Source organism: Elephantulus edwardii, unplaced genomic scaffold (genome assembly GCF_000299155.1).
Source record: "Elephantulus edwardii isolate Elephantulus edwardi_28Jun2011 unplaced genomic scaffold, EleEdw1.0 scaffold00116, whole genome shotgun sequence".
NCBI lineage: Eukaryota > Metazoa > Chordata > Mammalia > Macroscelidea > Macroscelididae > Elephantulus > Elephantulus edwardii.
The window spans coordinates 11000602-11018014 of record NW_006399866.1 but is presented as its reverse complement, the minus strand read 5'-3'; the positions used below and the strand labels follow the sequence as shown (position 1 = coordinate 11018014).

Here is a 17413-nt window from a genome sequence, read left to right as displayed (position 1 = left end):
CTGGGTTGTTTCCAACTCCTTGCTAGTGTGAAAAGAGCTGCGATAGACATGGGTGTGCATTTATCTGCTTGGATGTCAGTTATGGTCTCTTTGGGATATATTCCCAGTAGTGGAATTGCTGGGTCAAATGGTATCTCTATTTGTAACTATTTGAGAAAGCGCCATACGGCCTTCCACAGTGGTTGCACCACTTTACATTCCCACCAACAGTGAATAAGGGTTCCAGTTTCTCCACAACCTCGCCAGCATTTGTTGCTTGAGTAATTACCATATTTTTAATGTAGATCTCTTCAAGGAGAAATGTTCATTTGATCTGTATACCAAAATAATTTCTTTTCATAACTAATCATCTCTTATGTCATAGTTAAAAATTTGTATATTTCACAAGTTGCTTTGATGAGCTGTTAGAGCGCTTGTCATTTTTGCCATGTTTGTGTGTCATTTTCAGCACACATTACAAGCTACACTATTAAACTCTGGGGAGCTCTGGTAGAATAGCCTTATTTCTGAATTCACTTTTCTCCTCATTCAAGGCTTTCTTTTTCTGCCTCATTTTTAACTTAATACTATTTTCATTACACTTTAGGCATCACTTTCATACACAAGGTAGAACATAAATATCGCTTATTATTTTTATAACTTGGTTTTTCTTCTGCATTACTCTTACTGTTGTTGATTGCCGTCAAGTAGAACATGACTCATAGCTACTCTATGAAGAAAAGACTTAATGCCTTTCTATAACTATCATCATTTCTCCAAGTTTATAGTGTTTCCATAGGCATGTAGTTTAAGAAGTGGATGCCACTCCTGCTTCCAAACCTGTTTTACAACTGGGAGCTCCACCCAACACTGTGCACATTGGAACCATGATGGTATTTGACATCCCAATGGCATACGTTTCAGCATCACAGCAAACCCAGAATACCTCAATACAGCAAACTGACAGGGTGATGTACAAAGTAGAAGAATGTGTCTCCAAAACATAACAGTAGTCTCACTTAGCAGTAGTGAAGTGTCATCAAGTTGAATACAACTCATAGTGACCCTATGAACAAAAGACCTGAACTCTGTTTTATAATTAATATTTCTTTATAAAGTCCATAGTTACTCTTACTATATATTACATATTCACTTACTTATTGTCATTGTTTCAACCTTATCTATACCTGAATGCAAACTCCATGTGAGTAAAAACACTGTTCTGTTCATAGCTGCATCGCCAGAATCTAAATAGTGTTTATATGCTATATTAGTGAACACTTACAAAATGAGATGCACATAAAGGTAAGCTAATGATAGTTTAAACTTATACACAGACCTTGCTATTTGAGAATGTTCTATAAGTACACAAGCAAGACTGCTTCAATCCTGAATATTTCCTCCCATGGAAATGCTATGAAATATAGAAAATGCTCTCTACCATGATGGAGAAATATTTACACATAATATTGACACATTCATATTATGTTATTCATATATATACTGATACAGCCAATTGAGTATATTTTAAAATGCATTTATACAGTGTGACAACAACATAAAGAAATGAATCAACAAAATGGAAAAAGAGCAGAAGAAACCAATATGTAAGTATTATCTTTGCCTCAGTGACATGCAATTGGATAATTACAAAATCAAAATATAAGTTTAAAGCACTCCCTAAAAAAGACCAATGTTTTTATCTGAGTGACAAGTCTATTGATAGCCATTAAAATCTTAACATTCTGTTCAATTTCTATAGGGAAAGAAGTACCTTATTTATAGTAACAAAAAATTACAAAGGAAGAAAAATACTTTACCTTAACTGCTACATGAAGTTTTGCTGTCTTCTTAGATGGTCCTGAGGCTTCATATGTTGTCCCATCCACATCTACAGACATGGTGAAAACGGGGGCATGAACAGGGCCAGACTGAGATAACAGTTTATACTGAAGTCCAGGCCTGATCTGATTTAACCTCATTAGTGCATTCATAAGGTCTATTGCTTTACTGTCCAGGACTGTCAAAGAAAAAGGAATGAAGTAAGAAATGAGCTGGAAAATAATTTTTGTTTTAATCTGCACATGTCAAGGTGGCTAGTAATCAGAATAAATTTACTATGATTTTAGAAAGCAAGAATTTCAACAACACATAAGCTAACTTAAATCTGAAATTACTTTTATAGTTATTATGTCAATATATTTATATAAATAAGTATGACTATATGCATGACTATAACCGTATATTTTTAAATATTAATGTATCTCAAACAATAAAGCATATATAGGCAAAAAAGCCATAATCATCAACTTAACAGAGATCTAATTGTAAACATCTAATTCAAATCAATCATATTTTTCACTTTTTAATTTGTATTTTTCTATCTAAGACTATAAATCTTTTCTAATTCACATGTTATATATGAAAAGTAAGAATAAAATTTTAAATACTTTTCCTTAAGTTGCGTTTCATCTTCTTGTTTGGATCTTTATCATCCCCTAATCCATCCTCAAACGGCCTCTTTAGAGCTGAAGACCCAGAACCTGAAAATTAAAAATATATAGAGATTCCTCATAATTAAAACAATGCTTCTACTTACTTTACTAAATATAATGGTTGTATTCAGTATATATATATGCATGTATTCAAGTAGAAAAATCTTAGGAATCCTAAGGACTATACAATTTTTCATTAAATAAATTACTAAGCTATGGCACCAACAGCCAGGAAATCAAAAAAACTTATTGCGATGGGAAAGTCTGCTGTTAGAAACCTCTCTAAAGTACTCAAGAGCAACGGTGTCTCTCTGGAGACTAAGGTCCGCCTGATACAGGCCATGGTTTTTGCAATCACTTGTTAGGCATCAGAGAGTTGGACAATGACTAGGGAGGATAGAAGGAGAATTGACGCCTTTGAGCTGTGGTGCTGGAGAAGAATATTAAATGTACTATGGACTGCCAAGAAAACAGACAGATTCATTCTAGAGAGGGTTAAACCAGGCTGCTCCTGGGAGGCAAGGATTCTGGGGCTTCGTCTGACATACTTTGGACATGTTGTAAGGAGGGACAGGTCTTTAGAGAGGGACATCATGCTGGGTAGAGTAGAGGGACAGCGCAGGAGGGGAAGGCCCTCTACGAGCTGGATTGATTCGGTGACTGGGGTAATCGGGATGGGTGTGTCAGAGGCAATGCGACTGGCACAGGATAAAGCAGGGTTTAGGGCTGTTGTACATAGGGTCGCTATGAGTTGCAAACGACTCGACGGCACATAACAACAACAACAAGCTAATTTATTTAATTACCCTTCTAAATGCAAAAATTTTGAAAGTAAATCTTTCTGAAAACAATTGTTATTTTTTCAATATTTATATTTTCATGTATTCATATGAACATGGACAAATACTCATTTGTTAACATATGTATATATGTGAACACAAAGACATCTGGAAGCATATATGCAAAATGTTAAAGACAGTTCTCTCTGGTAGAATATTCCCTTTAATTTTCAAATTATTTCTATGATTTAGCTCTTTACTCAATGTGGTGGTGGCAGCAGTGGTGGTGTTTTGTATGGGAGAGTTGGAACCAACACACTGCTGACCCTCTGGCAGGTTTTCAGAAGCAGTTAATTGTCCATACTTCTCCCGCGAAGCAGCTGGTGACCTCAAACTGAATGAATTCTTCTGAATGTCAAGCTTCTTGACACTAGGTCACCAAAGCTCCTACTCAATGTATACATGTTAAAAAGTCACATGTTAAATCATATGCTTTTAATATTCTGTCTGCTCAGGTAATGTTATTTAATATTTTATTTACACTTCACCTCTTCCATAAAACTTTCATTAATTTTTATTAAAGAAGTCTGTGGTATCAGAAATATAAAGTACATTTGTGTTCTTACATTGTCCATTTCACATAGTTCTTGTGTGTCCCTACAGCTCTTTGAAGGTTAAATATAATCCTTCCATGTTTTCTATCGTAACTACCAAAAAACACAGAAACCGTATAAAGGGTATGAAATAAAACTACTGAATTGATAGTAATCAATTTCTTGGATAAAGTATCTGGTTAATAACAATGTCAGGCATAAAAGTAGGATTGTGGCTATCCAACTTAAAGAATCAGAGATTACGTTCATGGTCTATCTAAGAAACTTCAAAGAACTCGGAACCTTCACAGAGTTGGAGAATATTTTTAACTAAGTCTCCGTTAAAAGTTGGTTGTTGGGTTTTCTTAAAAAAAGAAAAGTGGGAGGGGGAAAGAGAGAGTATACTCAAGAGATTTGTATCATAAGATTTCCAGCAAAAACCTGTAATACTGAGATAATGATATATTCCCTAATCACCAAGATTTATTATTTCCTGGGGTAAATACTGCAGTTTTCCTTGAGTCAGTCAATACTTTCCACTCAGATCAATCAATCTTGATTTTTCTCTTCAACAGAAGGCAATATCTGCTCAGTAATGCATTTCATACACATTACAAAATGCAGTCTTTAAAAAATAAAGTTAAAAGGAACTATATACTCTTCTCATGAGCAGCCTCAGGTGATCTCTCAAAATGGTTCGCTACACACTTGACCTGGAAAATCCCACAAAATCATCCGTATCAAGAGGCTCCAATATCTGGGTCCATTTTAAGAACACCTGGGAAACTGCCCAGGCCATCAAGAGTATGCGTATCTAGAAAGCCACCAAATATCTGAACAATGTCACTTTGCAAAAGCAGTGTGTGCCATTCCGACATTACAATAGTTGTGCTGGTAGATATGAAATGGTCAAATAGAAACTGGACACACTGTCAGTGGCTCAAAAAAAGTGATGAGTTTTTGCTGCACATGCTTAAAAATGCAGACAGCAATGCTGAACTTAAGGGTTTAGATGTCAATTCTCTGGTCATTGACTGAGCACATCAAGGTGAACAAACCTCCCTACGTAAGAGCTCATGGTCAGATTAACCCCTAACATGAGCTCCCCCTGCATACTGAGGTGATACTTACTGAAAAGGAACAGATTATTCCTAAAACAGAGGAGAAGGTTGTCCAGAAGAAAAAACATCTCCCAGAAGAAACAAAAACTTATGGCTCTGGAATAAATGCTTCAGAATCAAATACAATTCAAATAACTCTTTAAAAAAAAGGAACTATGTTATTCAAACACTCGCCTACTTATTCAGTTCATTACCTCCCTTAATGCCTAGAAATCACAGAACAGCTTAAATCCACATATCTATTCTCTAAATCCTGCATATAGAGAGCATCATAGGTTAAAGTCTCATTCTACCATCTTGGTCACTAGAAAAAGGATATAAAGTCACCATATCATTATTCTAATGGGGGGCGGGGGGCAGCAAAGGTGTAACCTGTGTAACTGTGGTGTCAGATGCCCTTAAGTAGAATACAATTCAAAGTGAGCCTAGGAACAACAGATAGAAACCTTGCCCTATCCCATGCCATCCTCACAATCTCTGTCCTACTCAAACCTATTGTTGCATTGACTGTGTCAATCCCACTTTCTTCAGTTTCTAGTAATGAGAGTAATTTCTAACACAAATTTTTTTAAAACACTGCATTGTTCTTAGTATTTCAGCTATATAAATTCTTATTTAATCCTCACAGTACTTTTATCATCTCAAAATAAAATTGCACACCAACATATGTTTAGTCAGAAAATCAAAAGGGATGAACTTGCTCAGCATTCCTTAAGCTGAAGGAACTCTAGAACAAATTCAAGCCTCAAGATGCAATACTTAAGAACGCTGAGATCAGAATGTTGAATGACCCAAGAAGCATTAAAAGAAGAATGAAGGAGTACAGAGAGGCACTATACCAAAAAAGAATTGACTGGCACGGAATAACATATGATAGCCTATGGTGATGAAGGAGGAAGTTCAAGCTGCTCTGAAAGAAATGGCAAAATAAAAGGCCACAAAAACTGATGGAATACCAATTGCCATATTAGAGCAAAGAGATACCTCACCAAGGTACTCTGCCAAGAAATCTGGAGGACCACTATCTGGCAACAGACTGGAAGAGATATGTATTTATTCCATTCCCAAAAAAACAGTGACCCAACAGAGTGTGGAAATTATTGAATGATATCACTTATATCACATGACAGCAAGATCCTGCTGAAGATTATACAGAATCGACTGAACAATACATCAGCAAAGAACTTCCAGATGTGTAGGCTGGGTTTAGAGGGGCCATGGCACTAGGGACTTTATAGCCAATGTTAGGTGGATCTTAGCTGAAAGTAGAGAGTACCAGAGGAATGTCCCATCTGTATTTCATTGACTATGCAAAAGCATTTGACCGTGTGGATCACAACAAATTGGGGCTAACACTGAGAAGAATCGGAATCCTGGAACACTTAATTGTGCTCAAGTAAAACCTATACTTGGACCAGGAAGCACTAGTCAGAAGAGAGCAGGGAAAGAAGCACTGCATGGTTCAGAATCAGGAAAGGTGTGCATCAGGGATGCAGTCTATCTCTATACCTTTTTCATCTATATGCAGAACAGATCATCTGGGAAGCTGGACATTATGAGGAGGAATGCTGCATCAGGATTGGAAGAAGATTCATTAACAACCTGTGTTATGCAGACAACACAACCTTGCTTGCTGAAACTAAAGAGGACATGAGGTGTTTGCTGTGGAAGATCAAGGACTCTAGTCTTCACTATGGATTGAAGCTCAACAACAAGAAAACAAAGATTCTCACCACTAGGACAACTGGCAGCTCCATGACAGAGAAGAGATTGAGACTGTTGGTAACTTCAGCTTGCTTGGTTCCATAATAAACACTCTTGGCACCAGCAATCAAGAAATCAAAAGGCAAATTGCATTGGGGAAGTATGCTGTCAGGGATCTCTCTAGATTACCGAAGAGCCAACGATGTCAATTATGAGACTAAGGAGTGCCTGTTCCAGGCCATGGTCTTCACAATTACCTGCTACGTATCAGAGAGTTGGGCAATAACTAAGATTGATAGAAGCAGGATCATTGCCTTTGACTTGTGGTGCTGGAGAAGAGTGTGGAATATACCATGAACTGCCAGGAGAACAAGCAAGTCTGTCCTGGAGAAGGTGAAACTAATTTGCTCCCTGGAGGCAAGGATTTTGAGGCTCCATCTCATATACTTTGGGCACGTGGCCAGGAAGGACCAGTCCTTGGAGAAGGTACATCATGCTTGGACAGGTGGAGGGACAACGCAGGAGAGGAAGACCCAGGATGAGATGGATTGACTCAGTGACTGAAGCAATGGGATTAGGTCTGTTGGAGACAATGAGACTGGTGCAGGATAGGGCAGCTTTCAGTGCTAATGCACACAGGGTAGCTATGGGTCACAGGCTATTCAATAGCACCTAACAATAACAACGTACAATTTTCAAGTGTCAGACAAGGAACAAAACAATGTCCCTGTCATCAAAAGAATTCTGTCAAAGGAGTAGAAATTAATTTCAATGTGTCAGATGATGGAGTAAAATGGGGGGGAGGATATAATAATAATGACAAAAGGAGAATGATCCTATTTTATATTGATTAGCTGACCCTACAGTGAAGAAATGAATAAAGCCAAAAAGTGAGCTATGCATTTCTTTAGAAAAAACTGAAAATTCAGCAAGTGCAAAGATCTTAAAACAAGACTATGCTAAAAAACAGTATTTATTAAAGCCTAAGTGATCAGAATGGTATGAATAAGGAAGGGACAGTAGTGACTGAGTACAATCAGACCATATCAGTAGTTCTCAACACTACTGTGGTCAGAAACCTTCAACTACTAGAGACCCTAGAACAACAGATCTGAAGCCTGCCCTACTACCCTGCACCATCCTCAGGATCTATCATACGCTCCAGCCCACTATGTAAAGTAACTGTGTCAATTCATCTTGTTGAGGGTTTTACTCTCTTTCTCTGATACTTCATCTTTTCCAAATGATGCCCTCCTCCAAAGATCAGTCCCTTCTAAAAACGTGCTCAAAGTATGTGAGTCAAAGTTTCATCATTCCTGCTTGCTATTGTTGAGTTTTCCTCCTATCCTGAAGCCAGATTTTTCTTGGTGTAGTTCTGATTCTCAAATTAACTGTTCAGCATATAGATAAATTAGATATGAAGAAACGATCCAAACTTGATACACATCTTTCCTGACTTTAAATTGTGCGCTGTTCCCTCATTCTGTTTGGACAATAAACTTCTTCATCTGTGTATGGATTTCCCATCAGCACAACTAAGTGTTCTGGGACTTCCACTCTTCTCAAGGAGCTGTGGTGGTCTACTTACAAGAAGTTGCTCTATAACCCTAAAGGCATGTGGTTTGCATCCAGCATCTTCTCCACAGGAGAAGGATGGGCAAACTCCTCCCATGCAACTAACTGCCTCGGAAAAACCCACGACAGGGTCAGCTATGGGTTGGTTCCAACTTGCCAGTATACAAAAAGAAGAAAACCATCTTTCTGATATTCTCTGTGCTTTCAGCCAAAATCCATTTGACATCAGCAATACTGCTCCTGCCATGACCTCTAAATCCAGGATGAATTTCTGGCAGTTATCTGTCAATGCACAACTGTTGCAGTATTTCTTCCCCCAACCCAACTCCCAGTCTTTATTAAGACATTTCTTGCATATGATATTGTTTCTTCATTTCCACATTCTATTAGATTGTTGTTTTGTTGTTATGTGCCGTCGAGCCGCCTGCGACTCATAGCGACCCTATGTACAACAGCACTAAACTCCACTCTGTCCTGTGCCAATTGCACTGTCTCTGACACACACTCCCATCCCAATTATCCCAGTCACTGAATCAATCCACCTCATAGAGGGCCTTCCTCTACTGAGCTGTCCCTCCATCCTCCCAAGCATGATGTCCCTCTCTAAGGACCGGTCTCTCCTCACAACATGTCCAAAGTATGTTAGACGGAGCCCCAGAATCCTTGCCTCCAAGGAGCCATCCGGTTTAACCCTTTCCAGGACAAATCTGTTTGTTTTCCTAGCAGTCCATGGTATTCTCAGTACTCTTCTCCAGCACCACAGCTCAAAGGCATCAATTCTCCTTCTATCCTCCTTGGTCATTGTCCAACTCTCTGATGCCTAACAGGTGATTGCGAAGACCATGGCCTGTATCAGACGCACCTTAGTCTCCCGAGAGATACCACTGCTCTTCAGCACATAATCTAATAGATGTATGTAAAATATACATCTATTAGATTACAGTTTGTAAAAAAAAAAAAATTAGGTACAATTATGGATCTCTTCCCACAACACTGACCTGGTAGCTATCTTCCAAATTTTTTGGTCTGGACTCTTGAGTAAAACATCCAGAGCTGCAACTGTCTATTTTAATATGCTGACTAGTATTCTATCAGTTCTTGTGGCTCCCCTCTCCACTTCCCCACCTGCCAATGAGTTCAATGCTAATTGAACTTCCTGCTTTAATAACATTAGTTTTTGATCATGCATTACTTCCTGAAATGTTACACTGTCTACCAATTCTTTGATACAATGATTCTATGTATCCCTTTCATCTTCTTTTGATGATTCCTGCATCAGTCAAGACGCTTCCCATGGAATCCTTCAGTATGAATACATAAAACTTTCTTCCTTTCTTTGAGCTTGAGAAGTAGTAAGTGGCTTTCTAATTCTTTTTCTTTCTCTTTTGGCTTTCTAACTCCAGCTCCTTGCACATTTCTGTAAAATATTTTGAACGTCTTGAGGCATCGTTTAAAATCTTCTGTTCAGCTCTTTTATTTCAGCATTTTTTTCATTTGTATTGGCCACTCTACATTTCTAGTGTAATTCTCAGTCTTTTCCAATATACATTTTGGCCTTTTCTTTCTTCCAGGTCTTTTTAATAACCTTTTGCTTTTCTCCATGCATAATATCCTTGATGTCAACCCACAACTTATCTGGTCTTAGATCATTAGTGTTCAATGCATCAAATCTATTTTTAAGATGGGTTTTCAATTCATGTACGAGAAACTCAAGGTTGTATTTTGTTTCTTATGGGCTTGATTCCATTTTCTAAAATGTTACATAAGTAACTGAGGGCCATTTTAACAGTCAGCTCCTGGCTTTCACTATGGATAATGATCTTATCCATTGTCTCTTTGCACAGATGTAGTTTATCTGATTTCTGTGTAGTACAACAGCTGAGGTCTATGTATAAGGCCCACGTATAAACATTTATGTTTTTTGAAAAAGGTTATTTTCTATTAATAAATCAAGATTTTAATCCAATTTAATCATTCTATCTCCAGCCTCATTTCTATCACCAATCCTTTATTTTCAAATTACTAGTCCTCTGCCTTTGTTTCTATTGGGTTTTTTTTTCCCGGGGGGTGGGGGGGCTGTACTTAATAAATGGTCACACTCAGCCCCAATAAGCATTCTTCCAGCCCTCACTCTACAACCTGCCTTTAGATGCAGCTCACAGTATGAAAAGGAAATCCCAAGTTCCTTAATTCAGGCCAGCATTGCCACTGAACATCCCACACCACACACGGCATCAAGGTCTGTGTCCTGAGAGGCCCCTGAAAGTTTTGTGGGGCCTGCCCAGCCCCAGGCCTCTGTTCCTGAGACCCCAGTCGCAGGGAAAGGACCCCTGTCCTCTGCTATCAGCTGTGGGAAGAATATATCTCCACTTCAAGACTTGGCTGGGAATCCTACCTACTTCCTGAGTAGAAACTCTTGTTTTGGAAACACCACAGGCCCCATCACAGCAGTCAATGATGCCAAGAGAGCACACAGCAGCAGCAGAACACCTTCTAGGCCGTCAGGGACCCACTACTGCGGTTCCCCGTGGGGTTGACCTTATTGTCTTTGGAAGATTTAAGGAAACTGACACTGGTTCAATCTTGGTCCAGTTGGTTTTTCCTCATCAGAGGTGTACTCCAGCTGAAACAGCTTCAGGGAGATGATGTCCTGATTGTCAAATAAGTGCTGGCAGAGGCCCTGAAGTAGTAGCCAGTGGGCAGACACACATCAGTGATGTCAATGCACCATCTCTGTCCAGTGCCCATCCTTGCTGTGGTTGTAGGACTGGGAGCCATTGTTCACCAGCACCAAGATATACAGGTACACAGATACAGGGGTCTCATCATTGGGATACATGTTCAGGAAGGTGGCTAAGCCATGGAAGTTGTCTTTGCTTCCAAACACAAGCCCTAATACAAAGCGATCACCAGTGTTACCACAAGGCAATGCCATGCAGATTCTTCTTCCCTGTGCCATGGACTTTGACACTGACCTCCCAGTACTGGAGGAAGCAGGACCAGTGATTCCAGATAGAACTCTCTTTGCTGTGTTCATCAAGAGTTAGTTGCATGTACTGGCTCGTGAGCATAGTACCGTCCTGGATGTCTCAAAGGGGCATGGAGTTCGAACCGAATCCTAGATAAGGTTTGATGAAAAGAATGCTCCCACTTAAGGTGTTCACTGCTACCAGCAGCCTCAATAGCAGAAGGACAAGAAGTAGAAGGTGTGTGGAGGGTCCAGGGCCAGGAAGCCTAGACCTCCCCGGGTAACTCCAGCCCCAGAGCCAAATCCATCTTTCCACTGCCATTTTCCTCTTCTCTCACCACTCTTGTTTCTACCTGAATACAAATTGTGTATTCTAATTACCAATTATTAATACATACTGACTGCATATTTGACTAATTTCACACTGCACAAGTTGGTAGAAATCCTCAATTTCTTCATCTTTGGCTTTAGAGATTGGTGCGTATATTTGAGTAATATTTGTGTTAATAGGTCTGTATAGTATTTATCACCCAAAGCACTGTACTTCAGGATAGATCAAGAAATGTTCTTTTTTATGATGAATCTAATACTATTCTTAAATTTGTCATTCCCAGCATAAGGGTCTTATGGTTGACTGATTAAAAAGGCCAATACCACCCTATCTCAGCTCCCAAATGTCAAAGACGTCAATCTTTCATGCTCTACTTCTTTTTTGAGAAGCTCCAATTTTCCTAGATTCATACATCTCATGTTTCAGTTATTAAAAGATGATTTCAGCTTTCTCTCATTTTTTTATCTATTCCAATCTAAGGGGTTCTATTTCCATAACCGTATCTACTAATGTTCATTTGTTCACAAGGTTTTAGACGGACAATTATTTCAAAAGTGGATAGTCAACCCCTTGTCTTAGTCTTAGTCTGCAACCTACACTGAACCCTGTCCCACCATGGATACCTCTGCCAGTATTTCAAATACCAATGTACTTCTCAACACTGTCGTCGTCGTTGTTGTTGTTGTTGTTGTTGTTATGTGCCGTCTAGTTGTTTGCGACTCATAGTGACCCTATGTACAACAGCCCTAAACCCTGCTCTAGCCTATGCCAATCGCATTGCCTCTGACACACCCATTCGGATTACCCCAGTCACTGAATCAATCCAGCTCATAGAGGGCCTTCCCCTCCTGCGCTGTCCCTCCACCCTACCAAGCAAAATGTCTCTCTCCAAGGATCTGTCCCTCCTTACAACATGTCCAAAGTATGTCAGAGGAAGCCCCAGAATCCTTGCCTCCAAAGGGGCAGCCTGCTTTAACACTCTTTAGGATGAATCTGTTTGTTTTCTTGGCAGTCCATAGTACATTCAATACTCTTCTCCAGCACCACAGCTCAAAGGCATCAATTCTCCTTCTATCCTCCCTAGTCATTGTCCAACTCTCTGATGCATAAGAAGTGATTGCAAAGACCATGGCCTGTATCAGGCGCACCTTGGTCTCCAGAGAGACACCGTTGCTCTTCAGTACTTTAGAGAGGTCCCTAACAGCTTCCCATCATAATACGTTTTTTGATTTCCTGGCTGCTGGTGCCAAGAGTGTTGACTGTGGAGCTGAGCAACCTGAAGCTGTGAACAATTTCAATCTCTTCACCATCCATACTGATACTATCAATTGGTCCAGTGGTGAGAATCTTTGTCTTCTTGACATTGAGCCTCAGTCCATACTGAAGGCTGCAGTCCTTGACCCTCTGCAGCAAGTGTATGAGGTCCTCCTCAATTTAGGCAAGCAGGGTTGTGTCATCTGCATAACGCAGATGGTTAATAGATCTTCCACCAATCCTGACGTCACACTTCTCCTCATACAACCCAGCCTCTAGGATAATCTGCTCTGCATACAGGTTGAAAAGGTATAGAAATAGGACACATCCCTGGCGTACACTCTTCCCAATTTTGAACCATGCGGTGTTACCCTGCTCTGTTCTGACGACTGCCTCTTGGTCCAAGTATAGGTTTTGCATTAGCACGATTAAATGTTCTGGGATTCCCATTCTTCTCAGAGTCAACCACTGTTTGTTATGATCCACACAGTCAAACGCCTTTGCATAATCAATGAAACACAGACATTCCTTTGGTATTCCCTGCTTTCAGCTAAGATCCATCTAACATCAGCTACAATATCCCTCGTACCATGACCCCTTCTAAACCTAGCCTGGACTTCTGGCAGTTCTCTGGTGATGTGCTGTTCCAGTTGTTTTTGGACAATCTTTAGTAGAATCTTGCTTGCATGTGAAATCAATGATATTGTTCTATAGTTTCCGCACTCAGCTGGGTCACCCTTCTTTGGAATGGGAACAAATATAGATCTCTTCCAATCAGTTGGCCAAGTGGTTGTTCTCCAGATTTCTTGGCACAACTTGGTGAGCACATCCAGGGCAGCATCTGTTAGCTGAAATATGTCAATTGGTATACCATCTATTCCTGGGGACTTATTTCTTGCTATTTCCTTCAAAGCAGCTTCAACTTCTTCCTTCATCAACATAGGCTCTTGCTCAAATATTATTTCATTAAACTCTTCTGTATCTGCCAATTTCTTTTGATACAATGACTCAGTATATTCCTTCCATCTTCTTTTAATACCTCCTGGATCAATTAATATTCTGCCTAAAGCATCCTTGATTATAGAAACTCTAAGTTTTAATTTGTTCTTCAGTTCCTTGAGCTTAAGAAATGCAACACTCGCTGCCATTAACTCAAAGGAATGTTCATAAAAAGAATGTGCTACTTCCAGTGAAAAATAAATTAGATAACCTTTTTAATGAAAGCAACTGGAAAGCTGAACAAAATTATCTGTTCCTAAACGATGGAGAAATAGGGAGCTAAGATTTGAGAGATGAAGAAACCCCAGCATTGGAAGCCATATTTCTCTTAAGGACATCTTTCAAAACTAGAAAAGTTGGGTAAGGAATTTCCACAGAATCCTGAGTTTCAAGTGCCCCAAAATGAACTTTAGTGGTAAGAAACTACACTGAAATACCAATGGCATGCGGTTCAAATCCACCACCTGTTCCATGGGAGAAGGAGGAGCAATCTCCTCCCAAGTAATTAACAGCCTCTGAAAACCCATTAGAGGGTCAGCTACAAGTTCTTCCAACTGGATGGTACTCAACAACAATGGAAAGTCTGCTAAATTACCATATCCTGGGTTGACCTCTAAAGGATTATACAGTTAGAACTGAGATTAACTGGAAATAGTCTAGACCTCACAAAGAATGAAATCCATCTTCATATAATCTTAATATCGCCGACTGCACTATTGCCAGTTATACTGGTCATTCCCCAGAAAAAAAACAGTCTCCCTGAAGGAAGACAACATTGCTTTAGGGTTTAATTTTTCATTTAAATTCTCTAATAATTTTATTTCCTTTTTTAAAAAACTAAATTTCATTTTAAGTCTTCAAATTTCTAAAAAAAAATAAAGATTGGTGCATACAAGAAACTGGTATTTCTCAAAGGCATTGTACTAAATGGAGGGGGGAAAGATCTCAAGTCACACACATACTGTGTTAATTCCATCTGGAGGGTAGCGTGGGTAAAGAGGAGGTATGAAGGAGATCTTTCTGGTGATAAGGCAGTTCTGTATTGTGTTTGTGGTGCTGATCTTATCAGTCTACAAATACGATAAAACAGTATGTAACTTAAACACACAAAATTTGCTGTATTTGATATTGCAATTGAGTTATAAATACATAATTACTAAGAAATACTAAGTTAAAAAACAGGGTAGGGGGCTCTATGTTTTCTTTGCAGTATTTCTGCAAATCTACCATTATCTGAAAGTAAAAAGAAAAAAATACTGGGGAGGGGGAAAGAACTGCTGCTTTGTTGATAACATTCCATACAGCTATAATGACAAGAGGAATTTGGATTTTAGACATCTTAAGTATGAGAGGGACTTTGACTGCCCATGGAATACAGACAAACAGACATGTCTTAGAGAAAATGCAACCAGAACGCCCCTTGGAGGCAAAGGTCACAAAGCTTCATCTCACGTACTTTGGGCCTACTGTTAGGCGAGGTCATTCCTTGGAAAGGAATCATGCTTGGAAATAGTTAGCCAAAGAGAGGAAGAACCTCAATGAGATATACTGATACAGTAACTGCAGCAATGGGCTCAGTGTGTCCAAAACGATGAGGATGGTACAGGATAGGACAGAGTTCAGATCTGTTGTTCAAAGAGTCATTATGAGTTGTTGACTACTCTTCCTCCAATCCTGATGCCACATTTCTTCCTCATATTGCCCAGCATCCTGGATGATCTGTTCTGAATAGAGATTGAGAAGGTATGGAGACAGAATACACTCCTGGCGGACACCTTTCCTGATTTAGAATCCATGCAGTGTCTCTTGCTCTGTTCTGAACACTGCCTCCTGGTCCAAATACAGGTTTTGCGTAAGCACAATCAAATGTTCTTGGATTCTCATTCTTCTCAAAGTAATCCACACAGTCAAATGACATCATAAGGATTTTAAATCTCTGTCAGTAATTCTGTGTCACGCCCTTCTCATGGAAGAAAATGGCTTTCATTCCAAAAATACTTCCTATTTTTAGTATGTTTGCAATAATGATGTGGTAGGACATGTGGTACTCCTTTTCTCTAAAAGGTCAGAGCCTAAGTAATTGTCAAATTTTTTGGTGTTGGAAGTCCTTTTTAAATTCTTTTAAAAAATCACTGAAGTCCACAGGAGCTTTGTTTTGTGGGTATGTCACTATTTAGCATACTATAAAGTATTTTTAAAATACAAAGAAAATATTGCATAAAACATCAGAAACAATTTGTTATCATGCATCATTTGTCAACTCTGGAAAGCTGTACTGTAACATTCATGAAAAGAAGTAAAAAATGAAAAAAAAAAAAACATTGTTGGTACATTACTTAAACAGTTCTGGCCCTGCAGACTCCCTTAAAACTCTTTGGACCCACTTGAAATTTTATTGTCTAAATAGACTAAACAACAGCACTAATTTAGACACAAAGTAGGGACATTTGATACTCAGGGAAGTCAATCTATCAAGTGATAAACATCTGATTTTCCAATACAAACTTGAAAGAAAAAATATATTTTTAAAGAGGTTAACTTTCTGTATATTTATCCAGTGGTGTTTTAACAGGACTGAATGTCTTCTAACAAGGAATATATGAGTGTCAGGTCTAGAGGGAAGGCTTTCTCTGTCCACTCTAAAGATACTTGTCTCTTTTCATTGTCTGTGGTTCCAGCATTCCTCAGAGATGTACTTTTGTCTTGGCATCACTCCTTCTGGGAGATCCAGGAGCTTTTCAGCACAGGAATCCAAAAGATACACGAATAAAATAATGCAGGTAATGGAGGCTACATCCAAGAGAAATCTTCATTACATGGGGTCAAGAGTGGGGCCTTAACAATTACTAGTCATGCATCAGAGAACTGGACAACGACTAAGAACAGAAGAAAAATCAATGCCACTGAGTCGTGTTGCAAGCGAAGAGTACTGATTATACCATGGAGTGCAAAGAGAAAAAACAGGTTCATCCTGGAGAGGGTGAAGCCTGACTGACTGATCCTTGGAAGTAAGGATTTTGATGCTTTATCTAACATACTTGGGCGTGCTGCAGGAGGGAAGACTCCTTAGAGAAGGACATTGTGCATGGTAAGGTTGAGGGACAACACAGAGAGAAACATCCTTGACAGAATGGATTGACTCAGTGACTGGGTTAATGGGGGTAGGCGTGTCAGAGACAATGAAAAAGGCTCAAGATAAAGCAAGTTTCAGAGCTGTTGTCAAAAGGGATATTATAAGTTGCAAGTGACTTGATGGCACATAACTCATCCTAATTTCCTTATAACTGATCAAATAATATCTCAGGGTACCAAAATAGATAATTTACAGAGCTATCAAAACAACGAAACACACGGCTTCACAAAATTTATACAAACTTTGGAAGATATAATTAAACTAACAATAATCCATCATTTGTTGTTGTTGTTGTTATGTGCCGTAGAGTCGCTTGTGACTCACAGCGACCCTATGTACAACAGCCCTAAACTCTGCTCTGCCCTATGCCAATCGCACTGTCTCTGACACTCCAATCCCAATTATCCCAGTCACTGAATCAATCCATCTCATAGAGGGTCTTCCCCTCCTGCAATGTCCCTCCACCCTCCCAAGCATGATGT

General features: G+C 39.2%; 1 protein-coding gene and 1 pseudogene across 1 annotated transcript in view; both read right to left on the bottom strand.

Moving 5' to 3' along the window:
• The window catches only part of STRBP (spermatid perinuclear RNA binding protein), a 93051-nt gene that overhangs the window by 31363 nt on the left and 44275 nt on the right, over positions 1-17413 (bottom strand). Inside the window, exons 10-11 of the mRNA XM_006892586.1 lie at positions 2430-2522; positions 1800-1999 (exon numbers count right to left, since the gene is read on the bottom strand). Of these exons, the coding sequence (XP_006892648.1) occupies positions 1800-1999; positions 2430-2522 (293 nt within the window). The remainder of the gene's footprint in view (positions 1-1799; positions 2000-2429; positions 2523-17413) is intronic.
• LOC102866772 lies at positions 10966-11536 on the bottom strand (annotated as a pseudogene).